Source organism: Molothrus ater, chromosome 1 (assembly GCF_012460135.2).
Source record: "Molothrus ater isolate BHLD 08-10-18 breed brown headed cowbird chromosome 1, BPBGC_Mater_1.1, whole genome shotgun sequence".
In the NCBI taxonomy this organism is placed as follows: domain Eukaryota; kingdom Metazoa; phylum Chordata; class Aves; order Passeriformes; family Icteridae; genus Molothrus; species Molothrus ater.
The window spans coordinates 40,159,140-40,177,852 of record NC_050478.2 but is presented as its reverse complement, the minus strand read 5'-3'; the positions used below and the strand labels follow the sequence as shown (position 1 = coordinate 40,177,852).

The 18,713-nt window shown below is 35.8% G+C and overlaps 1 protein-coding gene across 1 annotated transcript in view; it reads left to right on the top strand.

Moving 5' to 3' along the window:
- Positions 1 to 18,713, top strand: part of SLC4A7 (solute carrier family 4 member 7) — a 93,706-nt gene that overhangs the window by 53,373 nt on the left and 21,620 nt on the right. Inside the window, exons 7-14 of the mRNA XM_054514448.1 lie at positions 2,408 to 2,770; positions 8,095 to 8,210; positions 8,972 to 9,031; positions 9,625 to 9,782; positions 11,739 to 11,826; positions 13,380 to 13,526; positions 14,907 to 15,010; positions 16,517 to 16,691. Of these exons, the coding sequence (XP_054370423.1) occupies positions 2,408 to 2,770; positions 8,095 to 8,210; positions 8,972 to 9,031; positions 9,625 to 9,782; positions 11,739 to 11,826; positions 13,380 to 13,526; positions 14,907 to 15,010; positions 16,517 to 16,691 (1,211 nt within the window). The remainder of the gene's footprint in view (positions 1 to 2,407; positions 2,771 to 8,094; positions 8,211 to 8,971; positions 9,032 to 9,624; positions 9,783 to 11,738; positions 11,827 to 13,379; positions 13,527 to 14,906; positions 15,011 to 16,516; positions 16,692 to 18,713) is intronic.

Below are 18,713 nucleotides of genomic sequence, written 5' to 3'. Positions count from 1 at the left end.
ATAGTCTGTGCACAAGAGATTTAGTGATCGTGAGTTCATTGATGCTGACAGTTACTGTGTTTTAACCCACTGTTAAGGTCATTTGACAAGAAGTTTGCTATGTCAATGGTGAAGGTAGTACTGTTAGCTAGAACACTGTTTATTTTTATCTTGTTTTGTAGAGAAGGTTCTAATGGGAACAAAAATCCCAAACCCAAGAAAAGTATTTGCAATGTTCTTAGATTGCTTTTTTGAACCAGTTCCTGAAAATTTTTTCTAGACATCCAGTCCCAAATTCCAAATAGCAATATGTACTACAGAGCAGCTTACTTGTATTCTTGTGTTTTTATGGGACCTCTATTTTCATCTCTGTTCTTTGTTTCCTTTTCTTGTGTTTTTATGGGCCCTCTATTTTCATCTCTGTTCTTTTGTTTCCTTTTGCCTTGCATTAAGACAGAAGGATTTTTTTAATTCTGAAAATTTGAAATTTTTTACTCTGATGAAAACTGAGTTCTGATTTCATGAATCAATCATTGAAGTGAACTTCCTTTTCTGTATTGAAGGATGCCTCATTGCTTAGAGTATGTTTCACTTAGTTAAGTGCTTGTTAGGGGCTACCTATGCTGGAGTATTCTCCAGTGAATGCCTGAGCTTGCTGATAGGTTTTTTTGTTAGCCAGTGCATATATGATATATGCTTAAATATTTCTCTAATAGTTTCAGATTTATTTTTTCAAGAATGAAAATGCAGCTAACTGATCTAAGAGCATAATGTCTCCTGTAACTCCCAACTTACATGTTTTGTTCAGCAAACATGAAAATTTCACACACACAGACTTGGTTTTGCCCATCCTTGAACACCTGTATCCCCAGGTACAATCTTTCTTGACAGTTATCTTACATGTATCACTTCCATTTTTTAGGGCATTTTATTCTTAATACTCTTTTTACAAGAGTTTATGGGATATATGCTGAAACAAGAAACCAGTATAATATGATGAGCATATACTAATTTACTTTTCTTTTTATTATGCTTTGGTAAACCTCTAATAAGCTGGTAAACCAAACATGCATATTTGCATATTAGTTCTTAGGCTCCTTAGGGGGTTGTGTGTGTTAGGACATGTTTGTGATTTATCAGGTATACTTATGGAATTTAGTTATTACTGTAGTGATTATTATAGGCAACCAAATCTGCTCTATTGGTCCTATTTTCTTTACTGCTCTGCAGTTGTGATATTTTAATATTTGAGTTTTGAGGCTTTTGTTCTTAAAGGAGGTTTGTATCTGTAGGATCCACTCTTTGATTGTTTGGGGGGAGGAGAATGTATGTGACCTTTACCTAGGCATGCTTTCTGCACCTCGTTCTTGTTAATTTTTCTGGGGTTGTTCAACTTACTAGTCTCTGTAGTGCTTGGTATGAATGTGAAAGTAAATGTGTATAGTTTACTGTTTGTTTGTTTGATGGCATGGTACATGAAACCAGCATGTTTTGGATTTCAGGGATTGTAGGAGAAGTCATCAGTAATGTTTTCAAGGAGACTGGTCATCCCAGGAAAAGTGTTTGTGGCAAATGGGAGAAATGGTATCACTAAACCTTTTAATGGAAGTACTAATATGAGCATAAACAGTCTCTCTTCCTGCTTAAGGAAGAACTGAAAAATCCATTACAAACTCCAGTCTGAAGGAACCATCACAAGACTGTGTTCTCTTAATAAGAAATTAGTAGGACATGGAAACTAGAGCAACAAAAGTAACAAGGGATTTTGGAGAAATGTTTGGTTTTAGCCATGTGGGGCTATTGGTAAGTCACAGCAAGAGGATATGGAGAAGAGGCTGTGTATTTCATTTTTGTGCCCTCTTCAAAAATATGTATTAGACTACAGCTGCCTGGGAAAATTCTCAATAAAACAAGACTCTTCTTGGAAGACAGCTGCATTTAACACATTTAGATATGTTTGATCATGATCACTTTTTAAAAATTAAAAATTCTTTGTACATAACGGATGGAGTTAATACAAGTCTTGTAATATTTTGATTTTTTAGTTTATTTTTTGGATGGATTAGCAGCTGCTGTGCAATTAGGAATAAGGAATTATAGAAAAATTGAAGAGTCAGTTTCAAGAGATAATTTTTTTTTTGTTAACAAATCCTACTCTGACTTAAGATAATATCTTCTCCCTCAGATCTTTGGCATTCTAATTAGTATTCCTCAGTAATTTCTGACTTTCCTAATGTCTGGTATCAGATCTGCTCTTACCTCTTATCTTACTTGCATGAGTATGACACTTTGGCCCATAAAGCTTGCAATTTACTATGTAAATTGTTAATGCATATTTGTATCTGTGTGGGTTTTGTTTGGTTTGTTTGAATTTAATATAATCTATCCCTTTTGTAAGCCTCATGGTGTTCCATTTGTTTTATCTCAGGGGAAGGCCTTTCAGCCTCCCGGCACTCTTTGCGAACAGGTCTCTCTGCCTCCAATCTTTCCCTGAGAGCAGACAGCCGTTTGTCGGTTCTTCTCAGTTACCTTCTTCCTTCTTCAAGAGCTGGGAGCCCGGCAGCCTCAAGGTGTACAACCCCTGTAACCACCCCTCAAAACACTCCACCCTCCAGCCCTACCTGCAGCCCAAGCACAAGTGCCCAGCCAAGCCCGCTTCAGGGCAAGGAATTGCTGGTGTCATCTGCCAGTGATGATATTCCTTCAGTAGTAATCCACCCACCTGAGGAAGACTTAGAAGTGCAGGAAAGCCAGGAAAAGAAGACAGAGGAAAATATTGGCAAAACACCAGGCAACTATTGAAATTTAAGCTGTCCATGTGTGATGCTCTCTGCATCTGGATCACTTGCACTGCGATGTTTTTGGCACAAAGAAATATGATAACTGTTACCTCTGCCTGCATGTTTATCTATTCTCAGTTGTGACTGTCTTCTTGTTTGGCATTTTTAACTTTTTAGCTTTTAACTAAAGCAAGCAAAAAATTATTTAATTAACATTCATTTGTGTAATTAAAAAGGAATATGGTTTTAAAATCTAATATATAAGCAAAATGTCAAAAATGGTGGCCTTTTCCTTTCACTCACCTACAGTCCATAGCAGGTTTTGCTTTGGTTTTGTCAGTGGTTGAGGTAATGTCTTAAACCAGTGTTGGATATCCTGAGATAGGTACAGCTGAAACCATGGTAAAGTATTAGAGGTGAATATGAATAGTATTAGGAAGGATACAATTATTAGTGGCATTCATAGTTTAGTTGTATCATGAAGCTTTCAAGCAGTTTTATTTTTGCTTTTGTGCTTTTTAAAACCATGACTGTTAAAACCAGCAGTAGTTAACTGATTAAATGATCAGGTTCAGTTCACCTGCAGCTGTTTCTGGATAGTTCTTCATTAGTTCACTGCTTCAGCATCAGACACTCCATTAGCATTTTGCTGTGTTTGATAGGCAGAATTGGAGACAGTAGTTAGGAGCTTGTACTCGTAGGCCAGAGCTCAGCAATTTATTATTTTGTTATCTGCAAAGCCTTTCTTCTTTATATGCAAAAAGGGTATGTAGGTATATAGATAAGTTGAAAGAAACTGTTAGAACTTTCCATCCTTTCTTGAAATGTTTTTAGTAAAAGTTTCATAACATTTGCATTCTGCATACGTACGGTCATACTAGCTTTACTTTTGCAAAATTACCAGCTACTTAGAAACTTCACAATTCTACCTGGCAGATTGTGTTTTTAAGGGGGAATCATCTTTCTTTTTGGTCATCAGACTCTTCCTCCCCTTCCTAGAAATTTGTCTTGCCAAAATTCTGCTTGTAAGTTTGACTGCTTTAGGCCTGTGTGTGTTGGGAGCAGGGAGACTGATCTCCCCTGGTTTTTCCATCAGTTGAGGCTTTGCTTGTTTTCTTCCTCACTTGTTTAATAAATAAGAGCACACTGTTACATTTAACAGTGGAAATATGCTGACAGAGAAGAAAGAGGCTGTGGTTATCTGCCTTTTCACATTAGCGGCCAAGTCACTGAAAAGGAAAGAAACTACGTCACAGTTTTTTATCTTCAGTTGAAGTATAGAGGCCTCATCATTACTTAAATTCAGAAAAGCAAACACAAATCTCTTTTTCTGACTTCCTTATGGGAAATTAAGAGAATTCACGTAACGATAATTCTGTCACAGGTCATCTTCCAAACGTGCTTTGAAATCAGAAGTAAAATAATGGCTGTAATTGTTTTTCCAGTTCTCATTTCTCTGACAGGAATGACAGCATGCCAGACACAAGATCTTTATAATCCAGGAGAAGGCAAATAAATGAAGCTCAAGTACATGATGCTATTACTATCATCACTAGTAAGGCTTTCTACTAGAATCTCCAAGTCATGTTCAAATCAGTTTTGTTCTTCATGCAGATATTTCTCATAAAGAAAAAAATCTGAAAGGCATGATTTCCCAGTTAATCCATAAGTCTTTCCAGAGAATGATAAACACCAAAAACGAAGATATTTTTGTTTTCTTGGGTTTCCCCTGCTTTTTTAGTTCGAGAAATCATCTGACCACAGAAAGATACGGTTTTTCCTTAGATTTGGTTTTGAGGACATTCTCAGACTATGACTTCAGGGCTGCAACTGGACCAATTTCTGTCTTGGGAGGCAAGAGTCAAAGAAAACCCTGACAAGGAAGTCAACTTCCTGGTATTAATTAAGAAAAAAAAAACAAACAAATCTTCCTGGTTCATTCCACTATAGGTTATGGTCTGTACCACCTCTCTAGTAATTCAGAATATTGCAATCTGAATACATTTTACACATCTGTATGATTGAGTTTGGTTTGCCTCCTGTGAGGGTGAGGAGCTGTGTTAATTTTCTAATAGGTGTTTTTTTTTCTGTATACATTCCTCTGTCATTTGCCTTGTGTTATTCAGACTTTTATTTTTTAGTTTTCATAAATAGCTGGAAGGTTACTGAACTTAATGTGAGTTACTGTAAAAGGAGGGAAAAGAGACACACCTTTGGTCTACCACTTAATTTGAATCAGCCAGTCGTCAGTTCATAGTAAGTCAACTAGACAAAGGCTTCTCTTAATAATGTTTTTTTAATTTTGTCATCAGTTGAAGATCAGTGTTTGTTTTCCCATCTTTGAACTGTTGAATAATGAATTCCATAGGAAGGGCTGGGAAGTCAGCTGTGTCACAGCTAAAAATTAACAGTTAATTCACCAGCATCACTGAGGTTTCATAATGTCTGTGAACAGCAGCAAAGAAGTATGTTTTAAAAGGTCTTTTTGTCCACTGAGAAATGTACTTTGAAACTGAGTAAAATAACATTTACAACGGCTTTCCTCTTACAGTGATTGCTTCCTGAAACTATTGATTCAGAGAAGTTTGCATATTTGCCCTCTAGTAGTAATTTGAACTTTTTTTTTTGCATTAGAGCTGCACTGGACTTTAGTTTTAAAAATTTATTTTAATTTCCTCAAGTACAAATATGGTTGACTTCATATTTAGAAGATTTGTATTATATAATTTTTGCTTTTCTAAATACAGTTATTTTGAAATAGTCATGCTTAGATGTTGAACTCATATATTACTCATCTTTTTCATATGAAACAGATGTGAGACAACTGTATGTAATCTTCTTGCTTTCTTTTTTCTGTAGATAATGTTGATTAGATTTTTGTGATCACAGTATGAAGTGTAGTTGGCTAAAAAAAGCACATGATTTTTAGTGATGGTGTAGTTATAAATACCTTAACTTGAGTTTATGAGGTTTTATTCCAAATTACTCCAGACTCACTTCACTGTAGTCTATTCAGAGGAGGCAAGTGGTGCATCTGCCTAACTAACATCAGGAAGAGCCCTGTGTTGTTAAGGATCCCCTCAGTAGCTTCATAACAATGAATTTCTCTGTCTTACAATCTGAAAAGTACTTCTAGGTAATTGTCCTTGAGTTTGCATCTACTGAACTGGAGAAGAGAGGGAAATAAGTTCTTTTATTGATGTGAGATTGGAATAGAAGTGTTTCACTCTTAAAGAAGATTAATTCTTCAGTTCAGAGTTTCTCTATAAATAGCAGATTGATGGATATGTGTAATGAAGGCAGTCTCATATGGAAATGCTTGCTCAGGTCTGAAAACCTGTCAGCAGTATTGTCTTGTGAGAGCAGCAGTCTGTCCAACTGCAAGGCTGACGGAAAGGAAAGCTATTCACACATCGTTTAGGATCAGACAAATATTCCTGTGTCAGTGCCAAAACTTGTGAGCCTTGACTGTGACTGATCGGTGAAATTTTGAAGGCAAACCTTTTAGAAGAATCACTTTAGCACTGAAATAATAAATATTTCTGCTAATATGTGGAATCCTTATTCACTGTCCTTCTCCTTGATTGTCTCTCTGTTTTTGTTCTAGTCTCTGCTTGCTCTTGCTCACAGTGTTTTTCCAGAAAATGCAAAGCGATGCATTATCACTCATCTTTCATCAGTTAAAAACATTCTAAGTTACCTGTATTGCTACAGAGAAGGGGGAAAATGAAGAAGTTTGTATGTCTAAACTTTTGTATTAGGCTGCTCTTCTGCAACAACTGTTTAATATTTCTAGTTCTACAAACGTCAACTCCTAAGCAGTTAAATACTTAAATCAGCTGATTTCATAGGTGGTTGATAGTACGATTCTTGTGAATAACATATAAATCTTGGAGCAGAAGAGTAGAATGTGTTTTTTGTTGTTGGGGCTTTTCTTGTTGTTGTGTTGGCTCATTGTGCATGTTAGGATTTATGAAGGAAATGACAGCCTATTAACTTGGATTTGGTTTTTGCTTCAGGACAAAACACCTGCACCACTTACATCCCTTATGAACTGTAAGAATGAAAATTAGTGGTAAAGGCTTGGACCTGCATGTTTTTGTTGATATGATGACTTTTTGGAAGAGCTTTTTGAAAACAAAGATGGGGAAGAAGTAAAGTGAATTTGGTCATCATTTGAAATGCTAAAAAAAAAAATTCAAAATGGAGAAATAATAGACATGGGGGTATGCAAGTAGTTATGTGGCAGTAGTTAAAATAGAGCAGTAGCCTGAAGATAGCCAGAGAGGGTTTCATTTATATCTTGGCTGGAGAGATGCTTGACCTAACTACAAATTTTCTCCATGTAATACAATGTTTAGGCTTCAGTCTTTATCTAGATGTGGTTTTGAAGGCATGTGGAAGCATGTTCTGTCACCACAGCTGGAAGGTCTAGTGTAGACAAGCAAGAAGGCCAAATGCATTTCTAGTGCATGTTAAACTGAACAAGCAAAAGCTCTGTAATTCAAAAGGTGGGATTTGGGCTTGGTTATACATGCCTAGACCAGCTTTTAAATACTAATTGGGTAGAGAGAACCATGATGCAACATGGAATTCAGTGTGTTTGAATGCTTGGGTTACTTGCCTTTTGCACCCTTTACTGAACCTGCAATTTGCTGCTGCTGGCAATGTAGCAGGATTCATAACACAGTTTTGTTTTGGTGCAAGTGTTAGAGGGAAGCTGTATACTGAACTTGAAAAACTTTGTGTGTACTCTTCAGCTCAAGCGTATATTCCACATAGCAACACGTGGTTGGATGAATAGTGGGAGCTTAGGTCTGCTGATTGAAAGCATGGTTTGCAAGCTATCCTTCATGTAGTACGCTACTTACTTTTACAGCTTAGTTAACTTAGTTGACTACATTCCCTGTAGTTGTAGCCTGAGGCTTGCTGACACTTTTTACAATTACAGTAACTGCTGCACAGCAGACTAGAGGTGTTTGCGTTAGGTGTCCAAGGACTTCTTAGTACAGTGAAGATGCTATATCCTAACTACTGAATCAGTTATGATTAAAATGCCAGAAGTTATCTTTTCTGCAATTAAAGTAGCTGATGTTTTCTGGTGACTGTTTTGCAAATGGCCATCATTTGGGGCAATACCTAATTCTTTTAATTAAGTCATTTTTTTGACAACACAGTGACTTGTTAATGTTGCATTTATGATACTAATGTAGGGCACTTACTGAATAACGTGCACTTTTGCGTTAAGCAAGCTGCCACATTGAGTTTTGGTAGTGTTTCACACTCAGTTCATTTCCTGCACCATTTTGAACTTATCTCCTTTGTTTTAATTTAGGGCTGTTGGCATCTCCACAGTCAGCACCTGGAAATTTGGACACTGGGAAAAGTGTAGATGTTAAAGCTCCTGGGACAGGAGGAAGCAGAGAAAACAGCACTGTTGATTTTAGTAAGGTAAGTAACATTAAACACCTTAGTGTTTAGCATCAATTAACTATGTAACAAAAACTGTGCTGGTTGTAACTTCCCCCTTAGTTACAACTAAGACATGTGTACCAGTGTACGCATGAAATAGGTACTGAGAGATAACATGTGTCACAATATGATCTAGGCTAAATGTGTCACATGTTTTAAAATTCTTCCCAGCGGAATGCTTCTCAGTATTTTGGTAACATAAGAGTGCAGCTGCTGTACTTTCTCATGCAGATGGAGATATTTACACATCTGCTATTAAGGCTCTTCTGAAAGTAGTTTTGTACATTGTTGTAACTTATTTTTATAGAACTTTTTGTTGGTTCCTTTTTTTTTTGTGAAGAGGGCTTTTAAGTAGAATTTGCTTTATATATATATTGAGTTTCCTCTACAAAAGTTGTTGTACATCTTAGTCATTAGTAACACGTAATACCACTTTCTAAAAGAAACCTTGTAAAAAATCTACTGTAAATCTCATATATTTCTTTCATAATCTAAATTTGCTGGGCAAGTTCCATTGTGGCTGTTACTATAAAGTTCAGTCAGAAGTGTCATCTATACTGTGAAATATTGTAAGAAAATTGTTTTGCCAAGTTAAATAATTTTGCTTAAGGAAAGCTAACTTACACTGTAGTTCTGATCTGATCATGGCAGGTGCCATATATTCCTGCTCCTCTGTCACAGTTTATATATTTTTGCTTGGCCTGTCCTTGTGTACACCTGCCTTGTCTCCTGTTGGACAGGAGTCAGCCTCCTGGCACTGTAGTTGTGGCACACTTGGTGTGGGACTCAAGAGGCCATCTGTAAGTTCTCTAGCTAGCAGTGTCACTGGTGCTTGTGTGTGTGTGTGTATGTGAACACAGAGTTCATGTGCTGTACCATTTTCTAATGCACTTCTGTAATTATGTACAGAAATGAAGGTGAAGATTTTCAGCCATCATATTCTTTATGATTTGTATGAACATACAAATTATTTTTCAAAATTATGACATACTTGAAATACACGGCTGTGAAATAACTTACTGCATTCTAGAAACCATGTGTAATTACATGAACTCTCCTTACTTAATTGTGCATAGATTTTGTTAATTTATGTCCGATCACGGAATGTTTGTCACGATAATATTAGAAAGGTGATTATGCAGTTTGGAGTCTTCTAGAATATACTAGGTGTTAGTAATTCTAACTTATAGAAAATAGTTTATTATTATTTGGCTGGCTGGCTGACATTTTCTAAATGTGTTTGTCTTTTCTGTATTGTGGGATATTTAATTTGCTTTTTAATTTTTCTTTGTAGCATAAATGTCTTGTAAATTCTGATAAACATAATTATGTTATGGAATTTCTGCTAAGAAATGTAAGGGATTAAACACTTGTTTCATCTTTGTATGAATAGGTTGATATGAACTTCATGAGGAAAATTCCTTCAGGAGCAGAAGCATCAAATGTGTTAGTGGGAGAAGTAGATTTTTTAGAAAGACCTATTATTGCTTTTGTGAGGCTCTCCCCTGCTGTGCTTCTCTCGGGTCTCACAGAGGTTCCGGTTCCTACACGGTAAATAAATGCCTGGAAATTCTGGCTTTACTTATGAATAGGATAATAATATTTAAGATCTCAGATAGCTGTAAATTTTTATATACACTGTATTAAGCTCAAAAAATGTAGAGTTTTGTTTAACATTATGTCAGTCATTTGCTGCAAAATTTGAAGGAATGAGATCTGCCACAAAATTCTCTGAATGCATTATATATCTTTATATATATCTCTATATACACACACAGATACATATATACATCTATATACATGTAAAGATGCTGTCTTAAGCAAGTGTAGGATTTGAAACTGAAAGTTGATTTGGAGTAAAAGCAATGAGTCTTCCAAGTTTGTGTTGACATTTTGAAGATGGGCATGAGGATAGTTATAGTTCCCTTTGGTGTGACACAGCTTGTCAGTGGGGAAGAGCACACTGAAGGTCTGAAGGTCTGTCTAATCTGAACATCTGTTCTTTTTATACAAATGCTCTGCATATGAATGACTTAGGTGGTGAAAAAACAATTTTTTATTATATGCCCAATTCTACATGATTGACACTGGAGTAGTCAATCTTCAGCTAATACATAGAGAAGTAGTTTTCAGTCTGCAGTATGCTATCCAGCCTGGTGCAGTCACCCCTGCTTCCCCAGTCCCAAGGATCTCACCACTATACTTGTGGGTATGTTTACCACAGATGTTCAAAATTTCAAAATACAGGTCTCATGATGAAGGTAGAAGATAATTTCATCAATCATCATGAATAACAATTCATTTTCTGTGCACATTGATGTATTGGACTGTTCCGTGGTGTTTGCCCATACATTTGTATTTATGTTTTTTGGTGGATTTTAATGTTTCAAAATGATCAAAGTGTTTGTTTATCTTCATGATTTTCAGCTTATACACTCTATTGAAGGGCAAAAATACATATATGTGAGAATTTTTGGAGAGTAGTTGACAGGAGTACTCAATGTTTTTGGGAAATTCCAAAATTTCTGCATACTGATTACTGTAGCTGAATCTATTCTGTACTAAGTTTTTCAGAATGGTTTGGACTTGCAGATCTGGAATAGCATACTGGGATTCTTAAGATGCACTCTTGTTTTCAGTTAGGGTAGTAAACTTGAAAGGAGACAGAAGTGACCTTTTTGTACAATGAGTTGGAAGAAAGTGCTATTTTTTTCAGATGTATTGTGCTTAGGAATGTCATTTTCATGAAATATAGGAAGAAGGTTGTGAAACAAATTACTGAGGTTCACTCTTTGGTTTGTATCCTTTTGAATTTATAAAATGTTATTCCTGTTCAAGGTTTTGGTGAGTTTTATGTTAGGCACTGTTACTGCACAAGGATCTGCTAATATATGCTGTGACTCAACCCCCAGATTGGATCAGCTTCCCAGAATGTCACTTACTTTTATAGGTGCTCCAATACCCAAGTTCCCTTCCTTTCCACTGACACAAGACTAGGATAGGCTATATGAGTATGCCCAAGTGTACTGCAGGAAGTACAGTAGGTGCATCCTCTGTGTGCCATGGCCACTCACAGCAGGTGAGGGGGTTGAACTCCCATGAAAAGGTGATCATCAGGGAATGTAGGACAGGTCATAGAGCTCCTAGGCTGCCACTTAAGGGGTCTTTGCTACTGGGAATGTCAGAAAGGCTTAGAATCCAGAGGAAATATTCATTGAGCTCTAGTCTGTGGATTTCTACAGTCTTTAAGGCATTACAAGAAGTTGAAAAATTAGGCTTAATTAAGAAGATATCTGAGTAATTTTGGGTCAGGATTTGAGTTCCTTACAGTAATGACTTTAAGCTGAATCTTTTCACAGTGTTGCAGCAGTCTTTTAAGATCGTAAGCAGTAAAAATGGGATTTTTACTTCACCACTAAATTTTCTTTTAAATATTAATTTGAAAAACCCCCTTTTGAATACATGCAGATGAGTCAGCCATACTCACCTGTATTACTTTCTCCGCAGGTTTTTGTTTTTGTTGTTGGGACCAGTAGGAAAATGTCCACAGTACCATGAAATTGGACGATCAATAGCAACACTTATGACAGATGACGTGAGTGATCTGTTTTAAATGCTTGTCGTTAGAGTCTAGAATGAGGTATTTACAAACTGATTTCAGTAAATGATTTGGAGTAGTAGGTTAAAGAAAAAACCTCAAACAAGTTAAATGAAGAACTGTAAACTTAATTATTTTTTGTGTTAGTGAAGTCGATAATGATAAATTAACTTCTCTCCTTGTCTGTCTTGAAATCCTAAATGTATTTCTGAAAAAAAATTTGGCCTTAATGTATAGATTTCATTTTTATGTTAAATTCATTATCAGAACTATTAAATAGAACTGCATTTGGTATGAACCGCTGTATGTCAGAAAGGACAGAAGCAGCTGCGCAAGTGCTCAGGAAACAAAATTTTAAAAATGCGTGCAATTGAGTCATCATAATTTTTTTTTTCATCTAAGCCAGATCAAATAAATAAAATAAGGATTTTAATAGCCTTTTGAAGTCATGTGCTTAGAGCCCTATTGGTTTTAAAGACCGCAGGAGGGAACCAGGACTTTTAATTTAAAAGTGATGCCATCTTACTGAGCAAAATTAGGATGTTTTAATTTTGACTTCACATTGAGCGCCACCTACTGAATTGCTGATAATTTTTAAGGTTATCTAGCAGAAATGCAAGTACTTTTTACTCTAGAACAATTTGAAGTTTGGTAATGTAAACTAGAAATTTGTCATTTTGCAATTGGTAACAAGTCTGTGAATACAGTTTTTGTTCAATGTGAGAACTGAATTTTAAAAGCTTAAGTTACAGCTTCTGATCTTTTTTAGATAGGCTGATCTGATTTTTAGGAATAGTCTAGATCACCGAAATAGAAAAAAAATCAATTATTTGATGGTCTAAAAAGACCTGAGTAGACTTCAGAGAGCTATTTTAAGATTAGAAGATTTAATGATCAGATTTAATGATATTTGGAGAAAACCAGTTCAGGTTTAAAATGTACAGAACAATTTCAAATCGTCTTCTACAAGCAGTTTTACAGTAAAATAGCATTTTTTCCCCCTGTGTGTATAAAATATATCTTGGAGTTCATGTTGTAATAGTCTATAAAATGGTATAGGATTTTTTAGTAGGATTGCTTTCTTGTGCTTTTTAAGCAGTCTTCTAAACTTAATTAAGGTAGATGTATAAAAATGCATTCTTATTCTTAATAAAAGCTTGTGGTTTGGTTTGAAGCTTGTTTGAAGTATTTTTTGTCATGATTTAGCACAGCATAGTGGTACAATGGCTGTAAGGCAGAATTAGTCAGACAATAGTACATGAACTTGATGTCCTGAAAATCGAAGGTTAACTTTCATTTAACTTTAGAAATTACCACAATATTAGTTTTGAGTTTGAAGATAAAACTTCCATGTCTTGTGGTCCATAGGAATGTGCATACCAGTAGTTTTTAATTTAAAAGTATGCAAGTAAAGTAAAAGCCAAACTTTTGAGGACCTACAAAATATTTTCCATACCTTTTAATCAAGTTTAATCATTATATAATGCTAATCAGTTCCTCTTTCAGAAAAAATAAAATAAAAATAAGTGTTGAGTACTTTCTTCTTGTAGGTTTTCCATGATGTTGCCTATAAAGCAAAAGACCGAAATGATTTGTTGTCAGGAATTGATGAGTTTTTAGACCAAGTGACAGTCCTGCCTCCAGGAGAGTGGGATCCATCTATACGAATTGAGCCACCAAAAAATGTTCCTTCCCAGGTAAGAGGAAAAAAAAAGGTCCAGTCTGTCTTGGAGTGAGGGGGCCTAAACTGAATATAGGATTTGAGCTGCTGAGTACAGAGGGACAATCACTGCCCTTGTCCTGCAGGCCACACTCTACTTGACACATGCCAAGATCTCATTAGCCTTTCTGGCCACCTGGCCACACTGCTGGCTCCTATCCAGATGGCTGTAAAGCATCAGGGAAGTCCCCACATCCATTTTGCAAGAAAAAGTTGATTGTTCATTCAAGTTACCAAAAAAAAAAAAAATTAAGAAGGGGGAAAAGGCCTTAATCAGTTTTCTGCTATGCTGTTAAGTTAATTTTACTTACAATATTTCCTTTTGAAATACTGAAATGAGTTCATGTGGGAACTGGAAGAATTGGTGAGAAATTGTACTTGAGTTTATGTTGCCAAATTCTGTGAGTAGTCTAGCAGTGGTCAGCAAGAATATTTAAATTATTGTAAGAACTTCTGTTTGCATGCAGCATTCATTACAGTGTTCAATGTGTTTTGTGTAGCATATACTGATAACAAAATGTTTATGAAATAGATACAAATTGATCATACTGCTCAGTTGTGATGATGCAGGCTTACAATGAGAGCTGAGGAAAGTGGGTCCTTGGAGAGATTTTCTTCCTCTCCTCCCTCTTTACAACTTAAAGGAATTTGGGCCTCCAGGATCAAAAGCAGAGGAGAGACCAGAGCTTTTTGTTCAGAAGGTTGACATTGGTGTCGAGTCCTGTGGTGGTTTGGCAGAGTGGGTGGAATAGAATGGGGTAACAGCAGTGCAGTCTATTCATGAGTAGCCTGAGGTTACCATGTAACTTGTTTCCAAAATAAGCTGGGCTCAGGGTTTTTTGGAAGGCAGGCTCAGCTGAAAAATTTATGAGGAGCTGGTAAGCAGCTTGCTCAGCAGGAGAATTACTTCTCATTTATATTTCAACTAAATACTGTGTGTATCATAAAAAGAGGTCAGTTTCTGATACATGTTAAATGTTTCTGCTCTGTAAATGGTTGAAGAAAAATAATATCTAAAGATTCCTGTCTCATGGTCGAGCCTCTACTGTGTGTTGAAAATCTAGGCTTTGTTTCATTGTGTTTCAGTAATCTATTTCTTATAGGTAGAGGGAAGATGAATACTGTTGTGCAAGGTACTAATAAGTCTTCTGGGTGGTGTTGTACAGTTCTAGTCATCTGTTCTCAACAAAAGATTGATTTGGAAAATGGAGGACTGCTGATGAGCTGGGAATGTGAAAACGGGTGTGGAAGGCATAGGATTTGTGCACACTCTCTTTTAATTATACTTTTTAGTGTAAAAGCAGTCTCAAAGTATTTTTTTCCTTTTTCCTTTTTTTCCCCCACGTCTCTTCTGTAGGCGAAAAGGAAGGCACCTAAATTTCCAAATGGATCTACTCCTACAGGAAGGGATCTTAAAGAAGAAGGCCATCATGCCGGACCTGAACTTCAGAGAACTGGAAGGTGTGTTCACTTCCCTAAATGCTAGCTTCCATAAAGAAATAAAAGTGATAAATCTTCATCGTAATGATTGACATTTAAACATTAAAAAATTACGCTACAAGTGTCAGAGCGCATCCTTTGTCCTTTTCAAGTGTTGGATTCTTGCCTGTAAGTGCCAATCTGCTTAAAGTATTTTCAAGCCTCTGGCAATGTTTCTCAACACATTTGTGAAGGATTTCACATAAGATGCTGCCTAATTTAACTAACTGACTTTTAAAAGTTGGGGTTTAAGTTTTAATCTTCAGGGGCTTGCAATTATCATAATTAGAGCAGGAATATGCAATTTTCAGTGTTTGGCTAGGTACTAAAAAATCCCATTAATGCAAATCTGTTTTATTAAGCGTGTATGAAATGGAACAATAAGAAATGAAAAGTGGCACAAAGTAGTTTGGTATTGGTTAGCTTTGGGTTTCGGTCAGGTTTCTTATAGAGATAAAATAAAACGGAAGGAGTTTCTTTCAGTTACTGTTGTTTTCTGTTAATTCTAAAATATTTGCTAAAGAAGTCTCCAACATTGGAAATACCTGGTTATGATTAAACTTTAATCTGAAATGAGAGTAGAGATTAAATCAACTGAAAAATTTTGGAGTATATGTACAGTGTTGTTATCCCCAGAATAATAAACCTCTAAATCAAATGCATCTTTTTCATACATTTGCAAGAAAGACTTTACAACATTTGTGTTGATTTTTACCATTGTGGCTTTGTTATAATTACCTTTTACTATTTTTGTAGACAGTATGTGGAGCTAAAAAGTTCATTTCTGCTCACAAAATTATCTGTAGATAAGACTTTTCTTTTTCTTAGGAGTGTTTGGGGTTTTTTTAATAATTAAAAATAAAATAAATTTTTCTAAATGGAAATTAATGTCTATTATTTTGGAGTCTTTAAGATTTTTTAAAATTGATTTTTAAATTCTTGGTAATAACTTACCCAGCTGAACTAAGTGGAATATCTGTGTTCTCCAGATAGGAACACTGTTAAAAATGATAGACCTAAATTTATTTATTGACGTCATCATATGTATGTAGTGAATTTAAATAAAAAGCTACAACTGTATGTTGGAGTGGTAATATTGAAATGTGATAATGCAGTGATCTTGGTTGAGGTTTAGCATATTTCTCTGTTCCATTGTTTTGAATATCATAAGACAGATTTGACTTTAAGCATCATTTAGGTGAAATTGTTCGCTAAGTTATTTTTTCAGTATCTAGCCCATATATTAAAAAAAAAAAACGTAGTCAGCTTTTAAAAATGTGGGAAACCTGCTTGATTATGTTTGGAATACTCCCAAATTGGAGTAGATAAGATTCTCATTGACGTTTTTAATTGTTATGCTTTAATCTGCATTATGAAATAGCTAATTTGTGCCAGCAATAGGCACTGGCAGTCATGTGTAGCCCATAGTTTTAAACTAGCTAGAATCCTTTAGTGTACAGTTTGACGAGTTTCATCTCACCTATTTAGGCTTTTTGGTGGTTTGATACTTGACATCAAAAGGAAAGCACCTTTTTTCTTGAGTGACTTCAAGGATGCATTAAGCCTGCAGTGCCTGGCCTCGATTCTTTTCCTATACTGTGCCTGTATGTCTCCTGTAATCACTTTTGGAGGGCTCCTGGGAGAAGCTACAGAAGGCAGAATAGTGAGTACAAAGAATGGTAGCGGCCAGGCTTTTAGACCTTCAGAGGCAAGTCACTGTGTGCATTTGTCTCATTTATTTATACTTGTATTTGAAGAATTTACCCACAGCACTTGATTAGCCTGCCCCAAAGCAGATCTTCCCCAAAAGGTAATTGCTATGGAAAATGTGGGGAACCTATGTGAACAGGAGAAGATGCACAGGGGAGGTAAAAAATGTTTATCCTGCCTTATTGGATGAATGGCTTCATGAATTGAGAAAAGGCTTGCATTGCCTTCTTTTTGGCTGCTTAAGAGCAATAAATAGCAGTAAAGGTGCACCATCCCACTGGGCCTGCTTTAGGCAAAGTCAGAGGCTCAAGGTGGATAGCCAAGAATATGTACTGGCCTTGAGTAGACCTATGAGGATGATAATGCCTGCAGTGTGTGGCCAGCAGTCCGTTTATGAAACTGACAGGATGTGTTTATGCTTGCACTAATACATATGTTGCTCACAATAGAATAAAGTGTTTGAGGTTTATCAGCAGAAAATACTCTTCATTGTAAATTATTCAAATGTAAACCATATGCATACAAAATTTTGGTAGTGTTATGTTGGGCAGTAGACAATACCAGCACCTTTTCACCAGTTTTTGAAGCAGGGAAGAATTACTTAATATCAGCAGTGTTAGTAACTTAGTGTCAATTGGCTTATGAGGAATCTAGTTTGAAGTGTATTTTCTGTTTTTAAATCTATCACAAAAAAACAAGGCTCTGTCCTTTTATGGGAGGGACAGATATATTCAGACATGTCTTTTACAAATGCTAAGATGCTGTTGAAACTTATGTTACAAAATTCTTCTTGATACTTAATGAAAATTTTAAGCTTATACTGTATTAAAATTTAGTTAACTGTTTTATTTCTTTCAATTATTGCTGTTGACTCAGATATTTGTTTATTGATGTAGCATTTCAGGCTGATAGAAAATACAGAAATCAATTATATCTTTTCTATGTGCTGGTTTTCCCACTGTAAATGTAGGAATGATTACTAAAATGACAGTGTAACTTTTGAATGTACAACATGTATAATAATGAAACTACCCTCCTTTCCAAGCTTGATTCTCAAACACCTTCTTTCTTTTAGCTATCTGGAATTGTTTGCGGGTTTGTTCCTGCCTTCAGATACTTGGTGTGCATCATTGAATAAAACATTTAGTTACTGCACACACATGTTCAAGCACAGTAGCTGATATTGTAAGGTACACAGTTTGTCTTTGAAACCTTCCCTCGCATTCTCAGAGGCCATCACCTCCACAGTGCTCCTGTCCCTGCCACCCTGACTGAGAGCCCCAAGGTTAATGCATTGACTAACCAAAAACACTAATTTGAAGGTAATAGAACGAGAGACTGGAATTATATTTTTTTCTTAATGTTATTAACAAAGGACTCATTTTCATTTTTAATAGCCCAGTTCAGCAAATCATTTTGACCATTTTCGGATGATTTCCTGAATTGGAGCTCAAGTTTGAAGAATTCTGTTTTCTTAGGTTTACCTAATTTCAAAATAGCAAATGCTTTAAAGTTCCACTAGGAACACTGTAATTTCATTACAGGAATCTGTAATCCATGACCTCTCATAGTGGTAGGTGGTGTAATTAACTGTTTTCAAGTAAATTTAATATAGTATTAGTATTTAAAATTCTGGCCTCTCTCTTTAGAGGTACATTGTAACTGGGTATTTTTGGCAGAAAATATTACAGGGAAACACTTAATTCAAGAACTGAAGTAGATACCTTAATTCCTTGAAAAGAAATGCATTACCAGGTGGGACATTGGTTTACTGCTCATCTATTTTTGGTGTCATGTATACATAAAGCAATATTCTTCAGTAATTTCCCCCGCACCTTTGCCTGTCAGCTTGTTTTTATTTTTTTTTTTCTTTTGTAATGCTTGGTTGATGCAGGTTTGATTCAGCACACTGTAGATATGGTGCAATACAGATATCTATTTTCTTTACAGAGACCATTAATTCTTTCTGTAAACA